Genomic DNA, 22,247 nt, shown 5'->3' with positions numbered 1-22,247 from the left:
CTTTTAAGAACAACAGGTATTTTCTACAGTGGTAGGGTGAGTGAAAAAGAGATAATCGGGACCAAGAGGTTAAGACCAAGAGGGGGTGTTCTGGAAGACGCAGCTTTAGACAGCTATAGATGCACGTGAGAGGAACACCAAAGACAAACTTCATCCGTCTTGTAACTTTGTACTTGTGTAAGATACTCAACTAAAAGGGCATTCCCCATTCTCCCTACCTCCAACTCATCCTGGGGCTGCCACTGACTAATATGAAGCTTTACAAAGACCATAAATAGAAGGTATGAGGACCACATAAATGAAGACATTTGCCTCACTTAAAATATGCATACATGAATATATGCAGTATATTGGCTAGGACACTTGGATAAGCTATCAATCCAATTTTCAAAGACCCCCAAGAGCCACAAGGTAAGAATTTAATGTGCACTTTCTACCCCTCCAGCCCCAACTTCCACACCTGCTCTCCAAGCTTGCAATTTTTTAACATTAAAAGCTTTCAAATGATAAGACTACAGTTCAAGATTTTATAAAATGTGTAAGCATCATATTCTCCTGAGAAAGATATACGCAAAGATCAGCAATCACATACTAAATTATTAACAAATACTATTTATTCGTTAAGAAATAGTACTAAAACAAGGAAGAATATTAGAGTTGCAGGCTTAAATATCTTAAATGCCTGAGACACCTGTTCCATATCTTATGTTATTTTCAAATAATTAGCACTTGATAATGAATTACTGGTAGTCAGGACCTGGAAAGCCATTTGTCTTCCAGATGCTAACAGGACTGTACTGAAGCAGTCTTGTAGTTCTTCGTATTTAGTGCCCTAAAATTGGAAAATAAATGCACATTTAATTTTATAGGTGCAGGTAATGTATCTGTGTATTCTCGTAAAAAGGTTTTGCAATAAATTAATCCAAAACCAAACTCTCTCACCAAATTAAACAGTTTCACTTAAAATGTAATTCAAGAAGGAAAAAATTGGGAGGGCACCTAGATGGCTCAGTCGGTTAAGCATCTGAGTCTTGATTTTGGCTCAAGTCATGATCTCATGGTTCAGCTTGTGAGTTTGTGGCCCATTTTGGGCCTCCCACCAATAGTGCAGAGCCTACTTGGGATTCTCTCTCCCCCTCTCTCTCTGCCCATCCCCTGCTTGCCCTCTCTGCCAGTCAGTCAGTCAGTAAATAAATAAATAAATAAGGAAAATTGTTTAATGGGACCAATTTTAAATACCACCCAGAGGTTTATTAGTTTTAAAATCAGGGTAAAAAAATCTAAAATTTGACTTAGGATAATACTTGTGATAATATAAAAAGAAAGGGTTTCAATAAATTCAAAATTACTAAACAGAAGATAAACAGAGTTTCCAAAAAAGCAATCAGCTATTCTTTTCTTTTCTCTGCTCCAAACATATATATTGTAGAACTTTCTCAATTCTGTTCTCTGGATAGAAAAGAACACACAAAGAACCGGAAACTTCCCCTTGCTTCCCAAAAGAATCTCATCTATTTGAGGGTGAGTGTCATAAAGAAAATTGTAATTTTACTCTCTGTTCTATATTACATAAATCAAGTTGAACAGAGTACTAATAGATAGGTGACTTGATGAAGGATGAAGATCAAAGGACATGAAATAAAGACTCCACATATTTCAATTTCCACCAACTAGCCCCCATAGAATATTATGCCTGTAGCCAAGAGTTAAATTATATAAATAATGATGGGCAGTCTTATTTTGGGGATAGGATCGTAAGACTGGCATTATAATCCCCGTCCACAAGTGACACAGATGTACTGAGAGGTTTTTATAAAAGGTGAATTTGGTGTCCTTTACTTAATCCATTATGATTACACTGAAGTTAGAAATATGTAAATTAGCTTATTTGGCATTAAAACTTTTTCAATGAATAAATGGAAAGGTAATCAAATGAATTCTTCCATTTATTCACGATCTTGCACACACACCAAAAGACAATGATGGATTGTCCCTTCCTAATTTATATTCTGAACTCCTGACAACTTCTTTTCAGTGTTAAGAGTGCACAAAACCTGGATAAAACTGAACTTTTAAGATACTTAAATAATATATTTCATTCGAAGTATTATAATGTGATGTTAATAGCATTTTTAACTAACCAAAATGTTTCCTAGAAGATTTCATAAAAGATTATTTCAAACTTAGAAGTCTTAAGCATAATTAAAATTCCTCACAATTACTGAGAGCCTGGAAGCCACAAAGAGATAATAATTTAACAAAGATCAAAAACTCCCTTTGAGAAACAATGTTAACATGTACTGCTAACTCAACAATAAATATGTAAACAGTCTCAAGCAACTTATAGTAAGGTGCTATAGATTTGCTTTAAAAATTATGAACAGATTCCAGGGGAATTCTATCAAACATTTAAAGAAGAGTTAACACCTTTTCTCTTGAAGCTGTTCCAAAAAATAGAAATGGAAGGAAAACTTCCAAACCCTTTTCATGAATCCAGCATTACCTTCATTCCAAAACCAGACAAAGACCCCACTAAAAAGGAGAACTATACTCCAATTTCCCTGATGCACATGGACGCAAAAATCCTCAACAAGATACTAGCCAACCAGATCCAACAATACATTAAAAAAATTATTCACCACAACCAAGTGGGATGTATACCTGGAATGCAGGGCTGATTCAATATCTGCAAAACAATCAATGTGATTCATCACATCAATAAAAGAAAGGACACAAACCACATGATCCTCTCAATAGATGCAGAGAAAGCATTTGACAAAATACAGCATCTTTTCTTGATAAAAACCCTCAAGAAAGTAGGGACAGAAGGATCCTACCTCAAGATCATAAAAGCCATTATATGAAAGACCCACCACTAGCTAAGACTTCCAGTACTTTGTTGAATAACAGTGGGGAGAGTGGACATCCCTGGGGCAACTGGGTGGCTCAGTCAGTTAAGTGTCTGCCTTCAGCTCAGGTCATGATCTCATGGTTCTTGAGTTTGAGCCCCACATCAGGCTCTCTGCTGACAGCTCAGAGCCTGAAGCCTGTTCGGATTCTGTGTCTCCATCTCTCTCTATCCCTCCCCCACTCGCTCGTGTGTGTGTGTGTGTGTGTGTGTGTGTGTGTGTGTGTGTGTGCACGTGCACGCACGCTCTCTCTCAAATAAACATTAAAAAAAATTAAAAAAAAAAGAATGGCTAACATTAACAACTCAGGCAACAACAGATACTGGCAAAGATGCGGAGAAAGAGGATCTCTTTTGCCCTGCTGGTGGGAACGCAAACTGGTGCAGCCACTCTGGAAAACAGTATGGAAGTTCCTCAAAAAACTAAAAACAAAACTAGCCTACGACCCAGCAATTGCACTACTAGGTATTTATCCAAAGGATACAAGTATGGTGTTCTGAAGGGACATATGCACCCCAATGTTTACAGCAGCACTATCAATGACAGCCAAAGTATGGAAAGAGCCCAAATGTCCATTAATGGATGAATGAATGAATATATATGGTGGTATATATACACAATGGAGTATTACTCGGCAATCAAAAAGAATGAAATCTTGACATTTGCAACTACGTGGATGGAACTAGAGGGTATTATGCTAAGTGAAATTAGAGAAAGACAAATATCATATGACTTCATTCATATGAGGACTTTTAAGATACAAAACAGACGAACATAAAGGAAAGGAAGCAAAAATAATATAAAAACAGGGAAGAAGACAAAACATAAGAGACTCTTAAATATGGAGAACAAACAGAGGGTTACAGGAGGGGTTATGGGAGGGGGATGGGCTAAATGGGTAAGGGGCATTAAGGAATCTACTCCTGAAATCATTGTTGCACCATGTGCTAATTTGGATGTAAATTATAAAAAATAAATAAAATACAGAAAAGAAAAATAAATTAAAAAATGAATAAAAGTAAAAATTATGAACAGAAAAAATAAATTAAGCTTTTCAACAGAAAATTTTAGAAGATGGGAAAGAACTTCTAAGGGAGAGCTTCTATATAAAAGGAGCTGAGATTTCCAAAGACATCCAGATCTGTCATTATTTGAAGTACATATAAATAAAAGATATTATTTTGAAGGAATCTAAAAGTCAAAAACAATTTTTCTTGGTTTATAGTCTAAGTGTAACATATTACTACCTTTTGACATTCAAAGTCATTATACTTTCAGTTGGTCTGCTCTTTGGTCCACTTGGTGGATAGAAAATCTTAGCACCTTTGCTGGAAGTCAATTTAACCACATAAGGGTCAGCAGAATGTGAAGGGTAAGGATCAAACGTTCCTGCCTTCATTCCGCCAGCCTACAAATAAAAATGAGACAATTTAATGTAGTTTTGTAAAATGCTTCCAACAAAATTAGATTTTGAAGAAGTTCATACATATTTGTGCACTATGGAGTTGGTTTTACATTTAAAGTTGTCTATACAGACATACCTCACAGATATTGTGAGTTCAGTTCCAGACAATTGCAATAAAATTAATATCACAAAAAAGCAAGTCAAATGAATTTTTTGGTTTCCCACTACATATAAAAGTTATATTTACACAATGCTATAGTCTATTAAGAGTGCCATAGCATTGTGCCTAAAAAAACAATGTACATACCTTAATTTTAAAATGTTTTATTGCTAAAAATATGCTAAATATCATTTGAGCTTTCAGTCAGTGAGAATATTCTTGCTGGTGGAAGTTCTTGCTTTGATGTTAATAGTTGCTGACTGACCTGGTGGTGGCTGAAGGTTGGGGTGGCTGTGGCAATTTCTTAAAACAAGACAATGAAGTTTACCATGCTGATTGACTCTTCCTTTCATGAATGATTTCCCTGTAGCATGCAGTTTGATAACATTTTACCCACAGCAGAACTTCTTTCACATTGGAGTCTATCTTCTCAAACCCTGCTGTTGCTATATCAACCAGGTTCATATAATATTTCAAATCCATTGTCATTTCAACAATCTTCATAGTATCTTCATCAGGAGTAGATTCCATCTCAAGAAACCACTTTCATTTCTCAGACATAAGAAGCAACTCCTCCTCCATCAAACTTTTATCATGAGATTGCAGCAGCTCAGTCCCATCTTCAGGCCCTACTTGTGATTCTAGTTCTCTGGCTATTTCCACCACATCTGCAGTTACTTCCTCCATTGGAGTATTGAGTGCCTCCAAGTCATCCATGGGGTTTGGAATCAACTTCCAAACACCCATTAATGTTGATATTTTGACCTTTTGCCATGAACTGCAGATGTTCTTAATGGCATCTAGAATATGAATCCTTTCCAGAAGGTTTCCAATCTACTCTGCCCAGATCCATCAGAGGAGTCACTATCTATGGCAGCTAGAGCTTTATGATATGTATTTCTTAAATAATAAGACTTGAAGTTGAAATTATTCCACGATCCATGGGCTGCCAAATAGATGTGTTAACAAGCATGAAAACAACATTAATCTCATTGTACATTGCCATCAGAGCTCTTGGGTGACCAGACGCACTGTCAATAAACAGTACTATTCTGAAAGGAATCTTTTTTTTTTTCTGAGCAGATCTCAACAGCAGGCTTAAAATATTCAGTAAACCATTTCATAAACAGATGTGCTGTCACCCAGGATTTGTTGTTTATAGCACAGAGATTTATCATAATCCTTTTTTTTATCAAATGATTATTTGTTTCAGAGGGGAGGGGCAGAGAGAAATGGAAAGAGTGAATCTCAAGCAGGCTCCACACTCAGCGCAGAGCCTGACGTGGTGCTGGATCTCATGACCATGAGACCATGACCTGAGCCAAAATCAAGAGTCAGACACTCAACTGGCTGAGCCACCCTGGCACCCCATCATAATTCTTAAGGGACCAAGGATTTGGGGAATGGTAAATGAGCACTGGCTTCAACTTAAAGTCACCAGCTACATTAGCCTCTAAAAAGAGAGCCAGCCTGTCCTTTGTAGCTTTGAAGCCAAGCATTGGTTTCTCCTCTCTAGCTATGAAAGTCCTAGATGGTATCTTCTTCCAATAAAGGATTAATTAATCTACATTAAAAATCTGTTGTTTAGCATAGCCACCTTCATTAATTACCTTAGCTAGATCTTCTGGGTAACTTGCTGCAACTTCTACATCAGCACTTGTTGCTTTGCCTTATACTTTCATGTTATGGAGATTGCAACTTAGTGGACCAACCTCAGCTAGCTTCAAACTTTTCTTCTCCAGCTTCCTTACCTCTCTCAGCCTTCACAGAATTGAAGAGTTAGGGCCTTGCTCTGTATTAGGCTTTGCATAAGGACATCTTGTGGCTGGCTTCATCTTCCATCCAGATCTTCTATCACCAAAACTTTCCTCATCAGCAAGAAGTCTGTTTTGCTTTCTTATTATGTATGTATTCACTGGAGTAGCACTTTTAATTTCTTTGAAGAACTTTTCCTTTGTGTTCACAACTTGGGTAACTGTTTGGCACAAGATGCCTAGTTTTTAGTCTGTCTCAGCTTTTGACATGACTTCCTCATGGAGTTTAATCATTTCTAGCTTTTGATTTAAAGTGAGACATGCAACTCTTCCTTTCACGTGAACACTTAGAGGCTATTGTGGGGTTATTAACTGGCATCATCTAAATACTGTTGTGTCTCAGGGAAGACGGAGGCCCAAGGAGAGGGAGAGAGATGAGGGAATAGCCAGTCGGCAGGGCAGTAAGAACACACAACGTGCATTAATTAAGTTCGCTGTCTTACACGGGTGGCATTCATAGCACCCCTCCATGCAGTTACAATAGCAACAGCAAAGATCACCGATCACAGATCACCATAAGAAATATAATAATAATAAAGTTTGAAATAACGTAAGAAGTACTAAAACGTGACACAGAGACACAAAGTGAGCAAATATTGTCAGAAAAATGGTATCAATCACGTTGCTCAACACAGATTTCCACAAACCTTTAATTTGTAAAAAAACACAGTATGTACGAAGCATAATAAAGCAAAGCGCAATAAAACTAAGTATGCCTACACTGTTCAAACACCAGCAGTCTCCCTGCCACCAATTTTATGGGGGCAAGACATTGTAGTTTTCAAAAGTCCTCTATTAAAATGCAAATATTTATGGGAAGGTAATATTCTAAACTATTGTCAAGTATTAGTATTTGTCTATTAATTTTAAGCTTATTTATTTATTTTGAGAGGGGGGTTGGACGTGAGTAGGGTAGGAGCAGAGGGAGAGAGAGTCCAAGGCAGACTGTGAGATCATGACCTGAGTCTAAAGTCAAGAATTGGATGCTTAACCAACTGAGCCACCCAGAAGCCCCAAATATTAATATCTTAGTGAGAGTTCACCAGATCAAGCTGTCATCTGGTTAAGGGGTGAGTTTATTACCGAGGGAATAAGACCTGTCATGTATATTTTGATACAGAAAGGAGTTGGGGCTCAGAACCAGAGCATGCTCAGAAGAGAAGGTCAAGGATAAGGTTCGTTCAACAGGGAGGCTGACATGAGTTCATTAAATATTGGTCAATGATGAAAAAGATACAAAAAATAAAAATTTTTAAAAACAAGGAGTAGCACATAGAAACAGAAGGTGAGAGGAAAATATGACCTACTTTATACTTTTCTTAGATCTAGTAAGGAGTTAGTCAAAATTATTTTTTGACTGTACACAAAACAAATATTTGCTTTGACTTTTTAAGCTGATTTACCACAATTTTAATCTTTATACATAGTTACCAAGAAAACTCTATAGAATCATCATAACCAATTTATTTTTTTTTAATTTTTTTTTTAACGTTTATTTTTGAGACAGAGACAGAGCATGAACAGGGGAGGGGCAGAGAGAGAGGGAGACACAGAATTGGAAGCAGGCTCCAGGCTCTGAGCCATCAACCCAGAGCCCGACGCGGGGCTCGAACTCACGGACCTTGAGATTGTGACCTGAGCTGAAGTCGGACGCTTAACCGACTGAGCCACTCAGGCGCCCCATCATAACCAATTTAAATAGGCATCCATTATCTTACAATATCTATGCCAAATATACATGAAAATTTAATTCAATTAAAAGATATAATTGTAATATTTCAAGTTTTCCAGGTAGAGGACACAGATTCTTTTGAAGAGCAATAAATAATAAGGAAATTTAAGTAAAATAAGTTCATTAATAAAGGTAAAGCAAAATGAACTAATTAAAAATAGAAAAATATAGGGGCACCTGGGTGGCTCAGTCAGTTAAGCATCCAACTTTGGCTCAGGTCATGATCTCAGGGTTGGTGAGTTCGAGTGAGTTCAAGCTCCATGTTGGGCTCTGTGCTGACAGCTCAGAGCCTGGAGCCTGCTTCAGATTCTGTGTCTCCCTCTCTCTCTGCCATTTCCCCCACCCCCTCTCAAAAACAAATAAAAGTTAAAAAAAATTAAGTAAAAAAAAGAAAAAAAAAAAGGAAAAATATACATGGTAAATAAATAAACCAAACCACCAGATGATGCCTTACAAAATAAATAGATAAATCTACATTATAATTAGGATTGAGAAAGGAGTAGACATATATGGAATAACCAAAAATATAAAATAACATTTTTGTAAACCTCTATGTTGATAAATTTGAAAACATAAATGAAATTATTTTCAAAGAAAATATAAATGTCAAATCGACTCAAAAGAGATACAAATCAGATAAGGCACCATAGAAGAAATTAAGCCCAGAACATTTTCCATGAGAATTCTTTCAAGCCTGTAAGGAACAGTTATTTGTGGTGTTACCTGAATTGTTACAAAACACAGAAAAATAAAAAAATCTCCCTGATTATTTTAAGACGCTAACACCTACTTATACCAAGATAAAACAAAGCATACAAAAAAAAAAAAATTAGACCAGTTACACTTAAAATTATTGATGCAAAAATACTTAAAATATTAATAAATAAGATAAAGTATTATACTTAAATACAACATAGCCAAGCAGAATTCATTCCGAGAAATTTATCATCATTCACCTTATAACAAGTCAAAGAAAGAAAAAAAAGATGGTCTAAATAGATTAAACCAAAATATTCAGTACCATTCTACATACATTCCTAATTTATTCCTTTTTTTGGCATCTATAAAAATGAAACACTAGAGTAAATTCAACTAATTCAGTAAATTCAAGATTAAGGCAAATGATGACAACTATTGCTATGCTAAGCAACTAGACATGAACATGACTTAAAAGCTACAAATACTGGAAAGGATTGGGCAAAATTATTTGCAGATAACGTAATCACATATCTGAAAATCTAAAGAGAATCAACATAATACCCATTAGAACATAAGAAAACTTAATGAAGTGGCCAATTATCAAATATTTTGATAAAGACAAATTACATAAGGGAATATATAATAGGAAAAAAATTGTTGACAAGAGCCTTAAAATAAATAGGAACAAAACATAAAACATATAAACCTGTATGAAGCAAGATTTAGAATTCTACCAGGGAAATAAAAGTTTTAATAAGCAGTTTGTTTCTAGATCAGAAGACTCAAATCATAAATATGCTGAGGGGTGTGTGGGTGGCTGAGTCGGTTAAGTGTACAACTTGTGACTTCAGCTTAGGTCATGATCTCACGGTTCAGGAGATCAAGCGCCACATCAGTGTAGAGCCTGCTTGGGATTCTTTCTCTCTTTCAAAATAAATAAACTTTTAATTAATTAATTAATTAATGAGTGCGCGAGCGAGCAAGCAAGCTAAGACATCCAAAAATCTAAAGATTTAACTTTTTAGCAAAATACCAAAGTCTTTTTTCCCCCAGCACTTTAGACAATAACTTCAAAGTTCTAGAGAATATGGGAGGATAGCCAATGTAATTTTTTTAAAGAGTAACAAGATAGAAACTAGACCACCCCAAATTAAAATGCAATGGTAATTAAAAGTAGTTTCATACAGGTAGAAATAAACATCAAATTGGGGCACCTAGGGGGCTCAGTCAGTTGAGCGTCCGACTTCAGCTCAGGTCATGATCTCGTGGTCTGTGAGTTCAAGCTCCGCATCGGGCTCTGTGCGGACGGCTCAGAGCCTGGAGCCTGCTTCAGATTCTGTGTCTCCCTCTCTCTCTGCCCCTCCCCTGCTCATGCTCTCTCTCACTCTCAAAAATGAATAAATGTTAAAAAAAAATTTTTTTAATAAAAGAAATAAACATCAAATAAAATGGAAATGCTAATTTTGATTTGATAAGGATGCCATTTCAAAGCAGTGCTGTTGAAAATTATTCCATCAGTGATGCTAGGAACAACTGGCTTTTTTTTTAAAAAAATCAGTTTTTAAGTCTAATTCATGTACAATAAACTGCACCCATTTAAAGTTTACAATTCGATGAGTTTTGACAGTGTATTACCCTAGAAACCATGACTGCAATCAAGATCTAGAGCATATCCTCCTCCCCAAAGGGTCCTCCTAATTTCAAAATTGGATTTTGAAAAGATAAAAGCTGAATCTTTACCTTGCTCTTTATTTCAAAATATATTTCAAATGAATATTTAAATAAAAAGGAAAAAACTAATAGAAGAAATCAAGAATGTATATTTTTCTAATATTGGTGGTGAGGAAAGTGATTCTGAGAATGTCATCAAACTTAGCACAACTGATAAATTTGACTACATCAAATTATTAAACTTCTGAATAGCACAAAATACCATAACAAAAGTCAAAGACTTAACAAGCCAAAAAAATTGTTTTCAACACAATGACAAAAGAATATCCTTAATATATGAAACGATCTTACAAATCAATATGAAAAAGACAAATATCCTAATAGAAAATCAGCAGGGAAAATGAACAGGTGATACATAAAAGACAAAACAAAGTATAAACTAAGGTTTATAAACCAAAGAAGCATTTGTATTTTTATTCATACTTGTAAACACCAACAGAGTAGGAGATAGTTCATTTTAACAACAATTTCAAAACTTGAAAGATGGTCTGGCTTTTCATGGTTTTGTGAAAAATTATACCTAAAATCTAGAGAGGTACTTAGAAAATCCATTATAAATTCAAATGCCTCTGAAATAATTAATGATTATTTCATTGCAAGAACTCATTATTCCCTATACTAGCCATGCTTTGTGACTTTTCCTAATTTTGTTAAAAGAGGTTTCACAATTATTACCGTGATTCAATAAGAGTGTGAATAATAAACAAAAGTTTATTATTTACATGGGTAACAAAATGACATAAAGAGGCAACAGTTCTTTATAACGCTTAATATTTTTTCATTCTAAAATTTTTAACTTACCTTTTTACCAGGAGAAGAAGGCTTAAAGGGGTGTGCAGGTAATTCTTTCTTCTCTGTTTTTTTAATTGGTGGTAAAGCTTTCTCAAACAAGTAAGGATTCGTGTCAAAATATTCCCTTGGGTAAAGATTTGATTTGAAAGGTGTTCCTTTAACTAAACGATGGTGTTCTTCATTCTCCTTCTGTAAACCAGAGTGTTTGAAATTGTGGGACATAAATTATTCACATTAGAAGTAACAGTCAAATTTTCTTTTAAATTTTAACATAAGCATGTAGATGTTTTATAGCTATACTGCTGGGTTCACTTCTTTAAAACATTCCTTTGTTATGTTCTGTTTCTATGATACAAAAGATATGCCTCACTTATGAACAGGTACAAGTATGAATGCTCTCTTTAGATATAAATTGATTTCAAGTACAGAGATCTATTTATCACCTAAAGAAATCTAAATTAATTATCTGGGTGGTATGATGCAGTAAAGAAAAAGGATTTTGTTGTTCAAATCACAACTCCTTTGTGCTTTTTAGCATTTCTCAGGGACTCTGGGAAATTTACTTACCCTGTTAGTGCTACATTTTCTTCAACTGTAGATGATATAATCTCTCCTTCCACACACCCAATGCTGTTGTATAGATTAAATGCAATTAAGTGCATAAAGTACCTGGCATGTGGTGGGCCCTAAATAACTGTCAGTTTTTACTTCTAAAAATGAGGAATACTTACTCTTTATAACATTTTTATATTAACTACCTCGTATTCAAGCAAAACAGAGGTCATTTTTTCCCTTCCATTTTGCAATCTTCTCTATGGGACAATACTTACAAAAATTTCTGTTAATAAAGTAGAAAAAAAATTTCATGCTATGAAATATAGATTTGAAGAGGCAACTAAAGTGAATATTAATACCTTTTTTCACTTTTTTCTAATATGAAATTTGGTATTTTGTCATTCCACAAACAATTGAAAATGTTTAATAAATGAAATCTAAAATAGATAGTTAATCCAGGGAAGACAAACTTGCATTACCAAGAATGCTACTGTAACACTTTCAGGATTTTTCACTCTTTTTTATCTTTTTCTTTGTTTTTGCTTGCCCTCGTCCTTTCTCCAGCTCATAGAAATTTTACCCCTTCTTGCTGATCATCTCTCCCCTCTTCCATATCACAGTGGTAATGATAATTTTAACCATTCCATTTATCTTTTTGGGCAGTGTTTTTCAAATTTTAGTTCTCATAGGAATCTCTTGATAAGTTATATAAAATACCAAGCTCTTCTCTCAGAGATTTCTAGATCCTCTTGGTCTGCTATATGGCCTAAAAATCTATCATTTTAGTCACCACAGGTGATTCTGATGCAGGTTATCATGAGGAAAGGCTTTAAAGAACACCTTTGGCTAGAGTATGGTCACGTTTTACTAGAATACTGTGTTTGTTTTACCAACCCCTGCCCTAGAGCATTCAGTGTAGTATAAATCAGCACATATATGAGGAAACTACTCAAAGCCAAAAAAAGAACCACCTAAGAAGACTAAAAGTAACAGTGTCTGGCTCTTATCACAGAGCTGGCAAGAGTTCTGGTTCCATCAGTTCTGCTGGAAAACATGAGTCCCAGGGCACTGGGTAGAGCACACAGAAAGGGGTGGCCCCCGTAGTACAGAGTAATTAGTCCTAGACTGAGCATTGCTCCTGTCCCACCTAACAAATCTGAAACCAAGCAAGACCTGAAAAAAATCAAACTGTTTCCAAATCATTTTACTGCATTCCAGAACAAAGCCCAAGAATTTTTATAAGAATACAAAAATATACAGCACTCAACAAAGTAAATGACAAAGTGCCTAACATTAAGTCAAAAATCATTAACCATGCAAAGCAGGAAAATATGACCTGTACCAAGAAGAAAAACTAAGAATTCAAAATCAACCAAGAACACAGATGTTAGAATTAGTAGAGAAGGAAACTGAAACAGTAATTAAACTGTATATGCTCATAAAGCCACACAGAAACACATAAGCTATAAAACACTCAAACAGAACTTCTGGAGAGCAAAAGTACAATGTGTGAGATTAGAAATACACAGGATATTGCAGATTAGACACTGTAGTTAAAATAGATTAGTGACCTTGAGGACATAGGAAAAGAAACAATTCAAATTGACATACAAAGAAGGGAAAAAGAGAATTAAAAAGGAAAAAAAAGCAAACAAAGCACTGGTAAACTGTGAGACAATTTCAGAAGATCTAATGCATATGTACTAGGAGTCCCTGAAGGAGAAGGGAAAGAAAGATGAAAGGACAGAAAAAAATAACTGAACAAATAATAGCTGAAAACATTCCAAATTTGATGAAAACTATAAACCCACAGATCCAAGAAGCTGAATAAACCCCAAGCACAAGAAGCAAGATGAAAACCTGACCAAGGCATATCATAATCAAATTGCTCAATGAGTGATAAAGAGATCTTAAAAGTAACCAGAGGGAAAAAGACAGTTCATAGAGAAGAACAAAAATCAACATAACAAGGGATCTCTTGTCAGAAATAATCAAGCAAGAATGCAGTGGAGTAATCTCTTTAAGATTCTAAACGAAGGGGTCCCTGGGGGCTCAGTCAGCTAGGCTCAGGTCATGATCTCACAGTTCACAAATTCAAGCCAAAAGTGGGCTCTGAGCAGTCAGCACAAAGTCCGGAGCCTGCTTCGGATTCTGTGTCTCCCTCTCTCTCTGCCCCTCCCTTGATTGTTCTTTTTCTCTCTCTCTCTCCCTCTCTCTCTCTCAAAAATAAAACATCAAAAAAAAAATTTTAATACTAAACTAAACAAAACTAAAGGGCAACTGACGGAATGGGAAAAGATATTTGCGAATGACGTATCAGACAAAGGGCTAGTATCCAAAATCTATAAAGAACTCACCAAACTCCACACCCAAAAAACAAATAATCCAGTGAAAAAATGGGCAGAAAACATGAATAGACACTTCTCTAAAGAAGACATCAGATGGCCAACAGGCACATGAAAAGATGCTCAACGTCACTCCTCATCAAGGAACTACAAACCAAAACCACACTGAGATATCACCTCACGCCAGTCAGAGTGGCTAAAATGAACAAATCAGGAGACTATAGATGCTGGAGAGGATGTGGAGAAACAGGAACCCTCTTGCACTGCTGGTGGGAATGCAAACTGGTGCAGCCTCTTTGGAAAACAGTGTGGAGGTTCCTCAAAAAATTAAAAATAGACCTACCCTATGACCCAGCAGTAGCACTGCTAGGAATTTACCCAAGGGATACAGGAGTACTGATGCATAGGGGCACTTGGACCCCAATGTTTATAGCAGCACTCTCAACAATAGCCAAATTAAGGAAAGAGCCTAAATGTCCATCAACTGATGAATGGATAAAGAAATTGTGGTTTATATACACAATGGAGTCCTACGTGGCAATGAGAAAGAACGAAATATGGCCCTTTGTAGCAACGTGGATGGAACTGGAGAGTGTTACGCTAAGTGAAATAAAGTCATACAAAGACAGATACCATGTTTTCACTCTCATGTGGATCCTGAGAAACGTAACAGAAGACCATGGGGGAGGGGAAGGGGGAAAAAACAAAAGTTAGAGAGGGAGGGAGTCAAACCATAAGAGACTTAAAAACTGAGAATAAACTGAGGGTTGATGGGGGGTGGGAGGGAGGGGAAAGTGGGTGATGGGCATTGAGAAGGGAACCTCTTGGGATGAGCACTGGGTGTTGTATGGAAACCAATTTGACAATAAATTTCATATTTAAAAAAATAAAAAATTAAATTAAAATTAAAAATTAAATTCTAAAAGAAAAAGCAAGAATGCATTTTTAAAATTATTTTCAGAATTAATTTTAGAAAGTCCAAGGATATAAAATAACTGACTTATAAATAATACGTTCTGAATATAAAAAAAGAACTTTACAATAAGGAGAGAAAAGTATCTTACCACATAAAATTTAGGATAAAAGACTCATTACTGAGCCACTGATAAAATTGCCTTGTATATGTTTATATCATGTATTATTATTATTCCTACAGATGAAAAGCAGTTTATACATTAATTTTCTAATAATCCACACATAGAAACAAAGATGCTTATTATTATTAAATGACCGAGATTTCTGCCCAATTTAATAGAAAACTTTGCTTGAGTGTGGACACACTAAAAATGGCCACTATCCTTCTATCTCGTAGCCCCACTGCTGCTTAAAGTCACCACAGCGTAATTGTTGGAAGACTGCAGGCCTAAAACAAAAACTAATAAAATGCTTGCTATTTAATTTCTGTTGTTTAATGTCCAAACTTGACTTTTCATTAATACCAGCTTTTTTGTTATATGGAAATTGTTAAATTATGTTGACAGTGTCCCAATATTTACAAGGGTTCCTCTACTCATTCTCATGTAGGCATTCTGCAAACAAGTGACTATGTTTCGTTCTAAGTCGAAGATTATATAAAATGAGTGTAGAGGCATATACCAGTACATTTAGCTTTTATTTCTGTGGTTTAGTATAGTGAGCACTCTCTTCTCATCCTATCACTCTCTCTTCTGTAGGTGTTCATCCATTCTCTACCTTCCACCTTCTTACCTCCCATCACTCCTGCATTCCACTCATTTACCAGAATGGCTTGATTAGGCCAAAAGTACCACCACTACTGTCTTACGCACAACATATTAGGGTGTGGTGGTGTCCTAAGGGTTAGGACATGACTCCTCTACTCAAAAATAGGTATAGCTGATTAGGCCAAGTAAGAAAGGTCTCACAGCTAGCTTAGAGAGATATAAGGTAGATGTAGTAAATTAGCAAGAGATAAAAGCTCATCCTGGGAAGAGCTGAGAAGATCTACAGCGAGATATGGGAATCTAGTATCAAAAAGGTAAAATTATCACAATTCATAGATATCGGTCTACCATTGCCCTGGTAACACAAATATAGATAAAATAAAGCAATCCATAATTAGATCACAAATGAATTCTCGACTTCAACTAAGAGAAAGATTGAAGAAAGTTAAAATTAGATTATTTTACCTTAAAATTTAGTTTGGGTGCATCGTAGAAATCAGCAGAGTGTGAAAACTGTTTACCTATGGTAATATTTGCATAGCTAAGGAAGAAAAAATTAAGTAATAGTGACTTCATGATTCAGAAATTTTAAATTTTATTTAACTTCAAAACAAATTATATGAAACCATGAAAAGTATCTTACCCATATCCTGTTCCTTTCTTTCCCGGGTTTGTGTATAAATTCTTTCCAGGTACCTCATATTTGTCTCTGGGTTTCAACTGTGTGCTGAAGAATGGCACCGGACCGCCTATCGTGCCATAGTAGGTTCCTAACCCACATCTTAAATACAGTTTTTAAAAAACGGAGCAAATTAAAACAGCAAATTTTGTGTTATACATATTTGACCACGATTCACAAAAAATGACTGAAAAAGGAGCAAAATATATGTAATGGAATTGACTTGCCCAACACTGGCAAGAAAAAAGCAACCATTTTTTTTTAGTTTTTAGTCTTATTTCGCCCATTTTTCAAAGTCACAAATTTTGAGATGAGAGGTTTTTAATTTTTTATGCTTATCTTAAATGTTCCACATAAACAAAATTTCACAATCTCTAGGAAGTGAAAATAGTTTCCATTAATTCAGAAAATTGCAGTTTTACTAACCTCAAAAAAATAGCACAAGCACAAAACTGGCCTTCAACCAATCCTCATCTTTCATAAATTCTACAGAGACAGTCAACATTATAGAGTGTGCATTAGCATCTTATTATAAAGCTCAGCCAAATAATATGATATAACAGACTATATGATTTTCTTTGTTCAATGGTTTAAAGATAAAAAAATGAAACTTCAGGGGCGCCTGGGTGGCTCAGTCGGTTGGGCTTCCGACTTCGGCTCAGGTCACGATCTCATGGTCCGTGAGTTCGAGCCCCGCGTCGGGCTCTGGGCTGATGGCTCAGAGCCTGGAGCCTGCTTCCGATTCTGTGTCTCCCTCTCTCTCTGCCCCTCCCCCGTTCATGCTGTGTCTCTCTCTGTCTCAAAAATAAGTAAAACGTTAAGAAAAAAAAAAAAATGAAACTTCACATTGACAACTGTCACAACTAAAATATTGTTTAAGTCCATGCATTACCTTTACAATTGTTTTTAAATAGCATGTCTTGATAAATTACTTTTTATCAAAAAAAAGGCTTCACCAAATTTTACAATTTTTATTTATACTTTCTAAAAAATTTTTGCAAAGCAGAAAAAATAGTGAAGGACACAGATAATGATGACCCAAGGCAGTTTTTTCAAGATTTTCAAACAAATTTATTTGCATTATTTATCTGGCTTTTATTATATAAACTAATAGCAGTGTCATAAGCATAAATTTAATGAGATGAGGATCTACTTAACTAAAACTACCCGTCAACTTATATCATCCAATATAACTGTCTCCACCTGAGATAAGCTCATCCTAAAAATCATACTCTAAAAAAAATCAATCATACTTAAGTAAGTCCTCTAGAAAAATACTTGATTTGGGCTAGAGGAGAGAAAGGTGTAGGAAATGAATTTATGACTTTTCCCCCAAACACTTACGGCTTTTTATCTCCATTACTAGGGAGGAAGGCTTTGCCTAGGTTTTTTTTGGCTTCTTCCATCATATGCCGTCTCCTCACTTGATTCAGATTTACATAGCCTTCACCTTCAAATATCCTTACAAAATGGGGATCAAAATAACCTGCCTGGAGATTTGACATTGCTTTGGATCCCCCAGGTAGCATCTGTTTATTTTTGCTTGCAGCGTCATTAAAGGGTCCTTTAAAAATAAATTAGGAATATCATCATTTTGAGCTCACTAATAATTAAAGAACATGAAAAGCAACTGAGAAAAGTTTCAAACTTTGATTTGGGCCAACTCTAATTTTGAGTTTTGAGCTCTAAAATGCTGTCTCAAAATGCTCACTGAAAGCTCTACATTATAGACCACATTGACAATAAGACCTAAGAGGTTTCCATCACAATATTTTAATAATTAGATCAAGGTCTTGGTTATAGACTCTGACTTTTAGAGCTGGGAGAGACCCTAACAATCATCTAATCTAATGCTTCCCTCTCTATATATTAGGAAACACCATGTGAGATCATCAGTAAGTACATGTGTATGAGTGTGTGTGTGTGTGTGTGTGTGTGTGTGTGTGTGTGTGTGTTTAGGTTGAAGGGAATGGTGTTCCATAATCAAAATGAGGCAATTCCCCTCCTAGATATATACTCAAGACACATAAGTGTCTATATCCACTAAAAGGCATGAACCGGAATGTTCATAGCAGTTTCATTCATAATATTCAAATACAGGAAACAACTCAAATGTCCACCAACAGGAAAGCAGATAAATAAATGTGTTATATTTATACAATGAAGTACTAGTGGCCAATTTTTTAAAACGTTGTTTTTATAAATATGTAGAACTTCTATTATAACTTAGATCTAGAAGAGCTCAATTTGGGAAGTCCTTCACCAATGTGAAAACTTTTTTGAAGTGCGAACAATCCTTAAAGCAACTAGTTATTTAAATATGAATTTGTATCACTGATTTTTTTAACTTAAATTTTTGAAAAGGTAGTATATTCACATGGTTCCAAATGCAGTAATATAAATGTTTTTACAATAAATTTTCCTCCATACTCGGCCACCCACTTCCTCTCCCAAGGGAATTTGTGATATTTGTTTTCCAGAGAATGTTTAGGCATGTCCCAATGAATATTTTCATATATACCCTTTTCCATTTTTAATGCTTAGCATGCTATATAATAAACTATTCTGCACCTTGATTTTTTTGTTTATTTAACAATATATCTTGGAGATGTTTCATGTCAGGGTATTCTAATTGTAACAAAGAAGTCATTGAATAGCCAGAAATTTAACTAAGACATATAAAATTTTTATTTTACTTTAGCTCTTTTTATTATTTATGACTCTTCTAAAACTCCCTCAGCTATTCACATAGCATTTCATTCTTCAAGAAAGTAATCATGGATGGCCTTTTGGGATGCAAACGTAAATGCTGCTTGCATAGCAGTGTCCCATCTGAGCAAAATATTCTGAGAGAAAACTGCCATGCACCTTCGGAAAGAAGTGAAATTATCTATGAAGAGAATGTAAGAAAGTAGGGTATCCCAATGAAAGAAGCTTCCTGCTCTTACGAAACTAAGTTCTCTCTTAACTGTACTGAAATTTCATAAATTTACTCGACTTTAAAGTTAATGCTTTAAGGGGAGCCTCGGTGACTCAGTGGGTTAAGCATCTGACTCTTCATTTGGGCTCAGGTGACGATCTCACAGTTCGTCAGTGGATTCTCATTCTCATTCTCCTTCTCTCTCTCAAAATAAAAAAAAATAAATAAAACTTAATGCCTTAAAATATAGAGCATTAAAAATATCATTTAACCCAAATATTAAATCCAAAATTTCCTATAGAACACCCACTATTAGGCTGTAAAGAAAACCAGATATACTTACGATTAAATGAGGACACATATTTATCGCCAACAGTAACATACTCCATCTCACTGAAGAGGCCAATCCTCTCCATATCCGTCTTCCCTCCTTCTGCAGGCATGGCTGCTGCTTGTGGCGGTGCTTTCTATACGGACAACCTCAAGAGGTTCCTTGCGGCTATTTCGTTTATAGCAAAATCCTACCTTACATTGAAAAATACAGGGAAAAGGTTTAGGAAAAAGGTGATTGCTAAGTTTCAGTCCAATTTACTTTCAGTCTGAGAGTGGGCATTCACTATAAAACAATGGTCCCAAATGACATAGGGAAAGAATCTACTTTGAGGGGCTGGAGGGGAGCAATGGCCCTCCCAAATTAGCACCACGAACCCTCCCCTAAATTCTCCAGGTAAAGTATCCACACGTTACAAAGAAATGTGTATGACAGCATCCGTTGCACTGCCATTCGTCTGTGGTAAATGATAAAATCGTCACTGTGTAGTGTGGTATAAACACTGCAGATACATCCTGCTTTTGAGAAGTTCCAAGTAGATTTAAAAATCATAATTATAGGGGCGCCTGGGTGGCGCAGTCGGTTAAGCGTCCGACTTCAGCCAGGTCACGATCTTGCGGTCCGTGAGTTCGAGCCCCGCGTCAGGCTCTGGGCTGATGGCTCGGAGCCTGGAGCCTGTTTCCGATTCTGTGTCTCCCTCTCTCTCTGCCCCTCCCCCGTTCATGCTCTGTCTCTCTCTGTCCCAAAAATAAATAAAAAACGTTGAAAAAAAAAATTAAAAAAAAAATCATAATTATATAAGGCGGGACACTCTCAGTTTAGATCAAATGATTTAAACATACTGCATTGTCGCTCATACTGGAAATCACAACAGTTTTTCAGAATGCACAACACACACAATTACTATGTGTTACATCCTACAGTTCTTGAGTCTCTTCAAGTTTAAATGAATACAAGAAATGTGTCCCTGGCAAAATTAGTTCACAAAGGGGATGGGTGGGAAAGGACCATTGTCTAGGCAAGATTAAAATAAAGAACAACACGACAAACAAAAATCCACGAATTAAGAGTATTTGTTAAAGAGCATACTGCAACTGTGAATTTCCCTTTTTTTTTTTTTTTTTAGTGTTTATTTTTGAGAGAGAGAAAGAGCACAAGTGTGGGAGGGGCAGAGAGAGAGGGAGAAAATGGATACGAAGCAGGCTCTGCGCTAACAGCAGAACTCATGAGCCATGAGATCATGACCTGAGCCGAAGTCAGACGCTTAACCGAATAAGCCGCCTAGGCACCCCTTTCTTTTGAAATATCACATTAAACAAATGTTTAGATTCTGTTTTTTAATTACACGTGTTCTAGAAAGAAAGAGTTAAGGAAGATTTGCCTCCATTTCATCAGAGGATTTTTTAAGTACCAAGCAGATCTAGGTACTGGGCACACATTTAGTGAATAAAACAAGCATTGGCTTATGCTTCCCAGTTTATAATTCAAGGTGATTACCTTTTGCCTTGAATTTCAGTGACACTAAACAGGTGTGCCTATTTGGAACTGTCGCTCCTCTGAGCATGAATCTTTACTAACACGTAGTATCAAGGGGCAAGCAAAGATTCCATTTAAAGCTTTAGGGGGTGCTTGGGTGGGCCAGTGGGTTGGGCATGGGACTCTCGGCTCAGGTCATGCTCTCACAGTTTATGAGTTCAATCTGGCTCCATCCTAATAGCCAGGAATCTGCTTGGGATTCTCTCTCTCCCTCTCTCGCCCCTCCCCCATGCACACTCTCAAAATAAATAAACTTTAAAAAAAAAAAAAAAAACTACAGCATAAGAAGAAATGCTTCCTTCCCCCCAACCCATTCCACTTCTTCCTCTCATCAGGTATATTTTTAAAGTAAATGGGGGTGAGGGGGAGAGGCGGGGACGCCTGCGTGGCTCAGTCACTTAAGCACCTGACTTCAGCTCAGGTCATGATCTCATGGTTGCTGGGTTAGAGCCCGGAGTCAGGCTCTGTGCTGACAGCTCAAAGCCTGGAGCCTGCCTCAGTTTCTGTGTCTCCCTTTCTCTCTGCCTCTCCCTCTCTCTCTCAAAAATAGACATTAAAAAAGTAAATAAATAAAAATAAACGTCAGTCAGCCGGGATATACTACTTCCATTTGCAGCCTGTTTCAAAGCTCCATCCCACTGCCCAACCACAAGGGCTTCCTGTGCTGTTACAGGGACTCAGATCCTTTACGTGGCCCCCCAAAGTCCACTATCACCCACATCCGACACCATAGGAACCCCATTCCCTGGCACCTGGGCTCCATTTGTCTTCTTCCAGTTCTCAGGTAAGGCTCTCTCCAGCCACAGGACCATGGCACGTGCTGTTTCCCTTCATGCAAGTGCTTCACTGTGCCCACCCCTTACTTCCCCCAATTAACACTGATCTTTCAGATTGTGTACCTCATTCATCCCTTCTTTAACTCCCTCTGCCATAGCAGCCTGTCTAACTGGTTATCAC

General features: G+C 36.3%; 1 protein-coding gene across 1 annotated transcript; it reads right to left on the bottom strand.

Annotated features, from left to right (window-relative positions):
• Positions 1-592: 592 nt before the first annotated feature.
• Positions 593-20,295, bottom strand: CUNH4orf47 (chromosome unknown C4orf47 homolog). Its single transcript, XM_019422268.2, has 7 exons — positions 19,767-20,295; positions 17,848-18,067; positions 16,468-16,605; positions 16,290-16,365; positions 11,252-11,431; positions 4,157-4,317; positions 593-832 (listed from the first exon to the last, which is right to left on the bottom strand). The coding sequence occupies exons 1-7, from the start codon at positions 19,864-19,866 to the stop codon at positions 784-786; spliced, it is 924 nt and encodes a 307-aa protein (XP_019277813.1). The 5' UTR covers positions 19,867-20,295; the 3' UTR covers positions 593-783.
• Between the last annotated feature and the right edge of the window lie 1,952 nt (positions 20,296-22,247).

Source organism: Panthera pardus, unplaced genomic scaffold (assembly GCF_024362965.1).
Source record: "Panthera pardus isolate Hobbes unplaced genomic scaffold, ASM2436296v1 HiC_scaffold_13, whole genome shotgun sequence".
Lineage (NCBI taxonomy): Eukaryota > Metazoa > Chordata > Mammalia > Carnivora > Felidae > Panthera > Panthera pardus.
The sequence above is the reverse complement of the archived record's forward strand: the minus strand, read 5'-3'. Positions and strand labels throughout refer to the sequence as shown.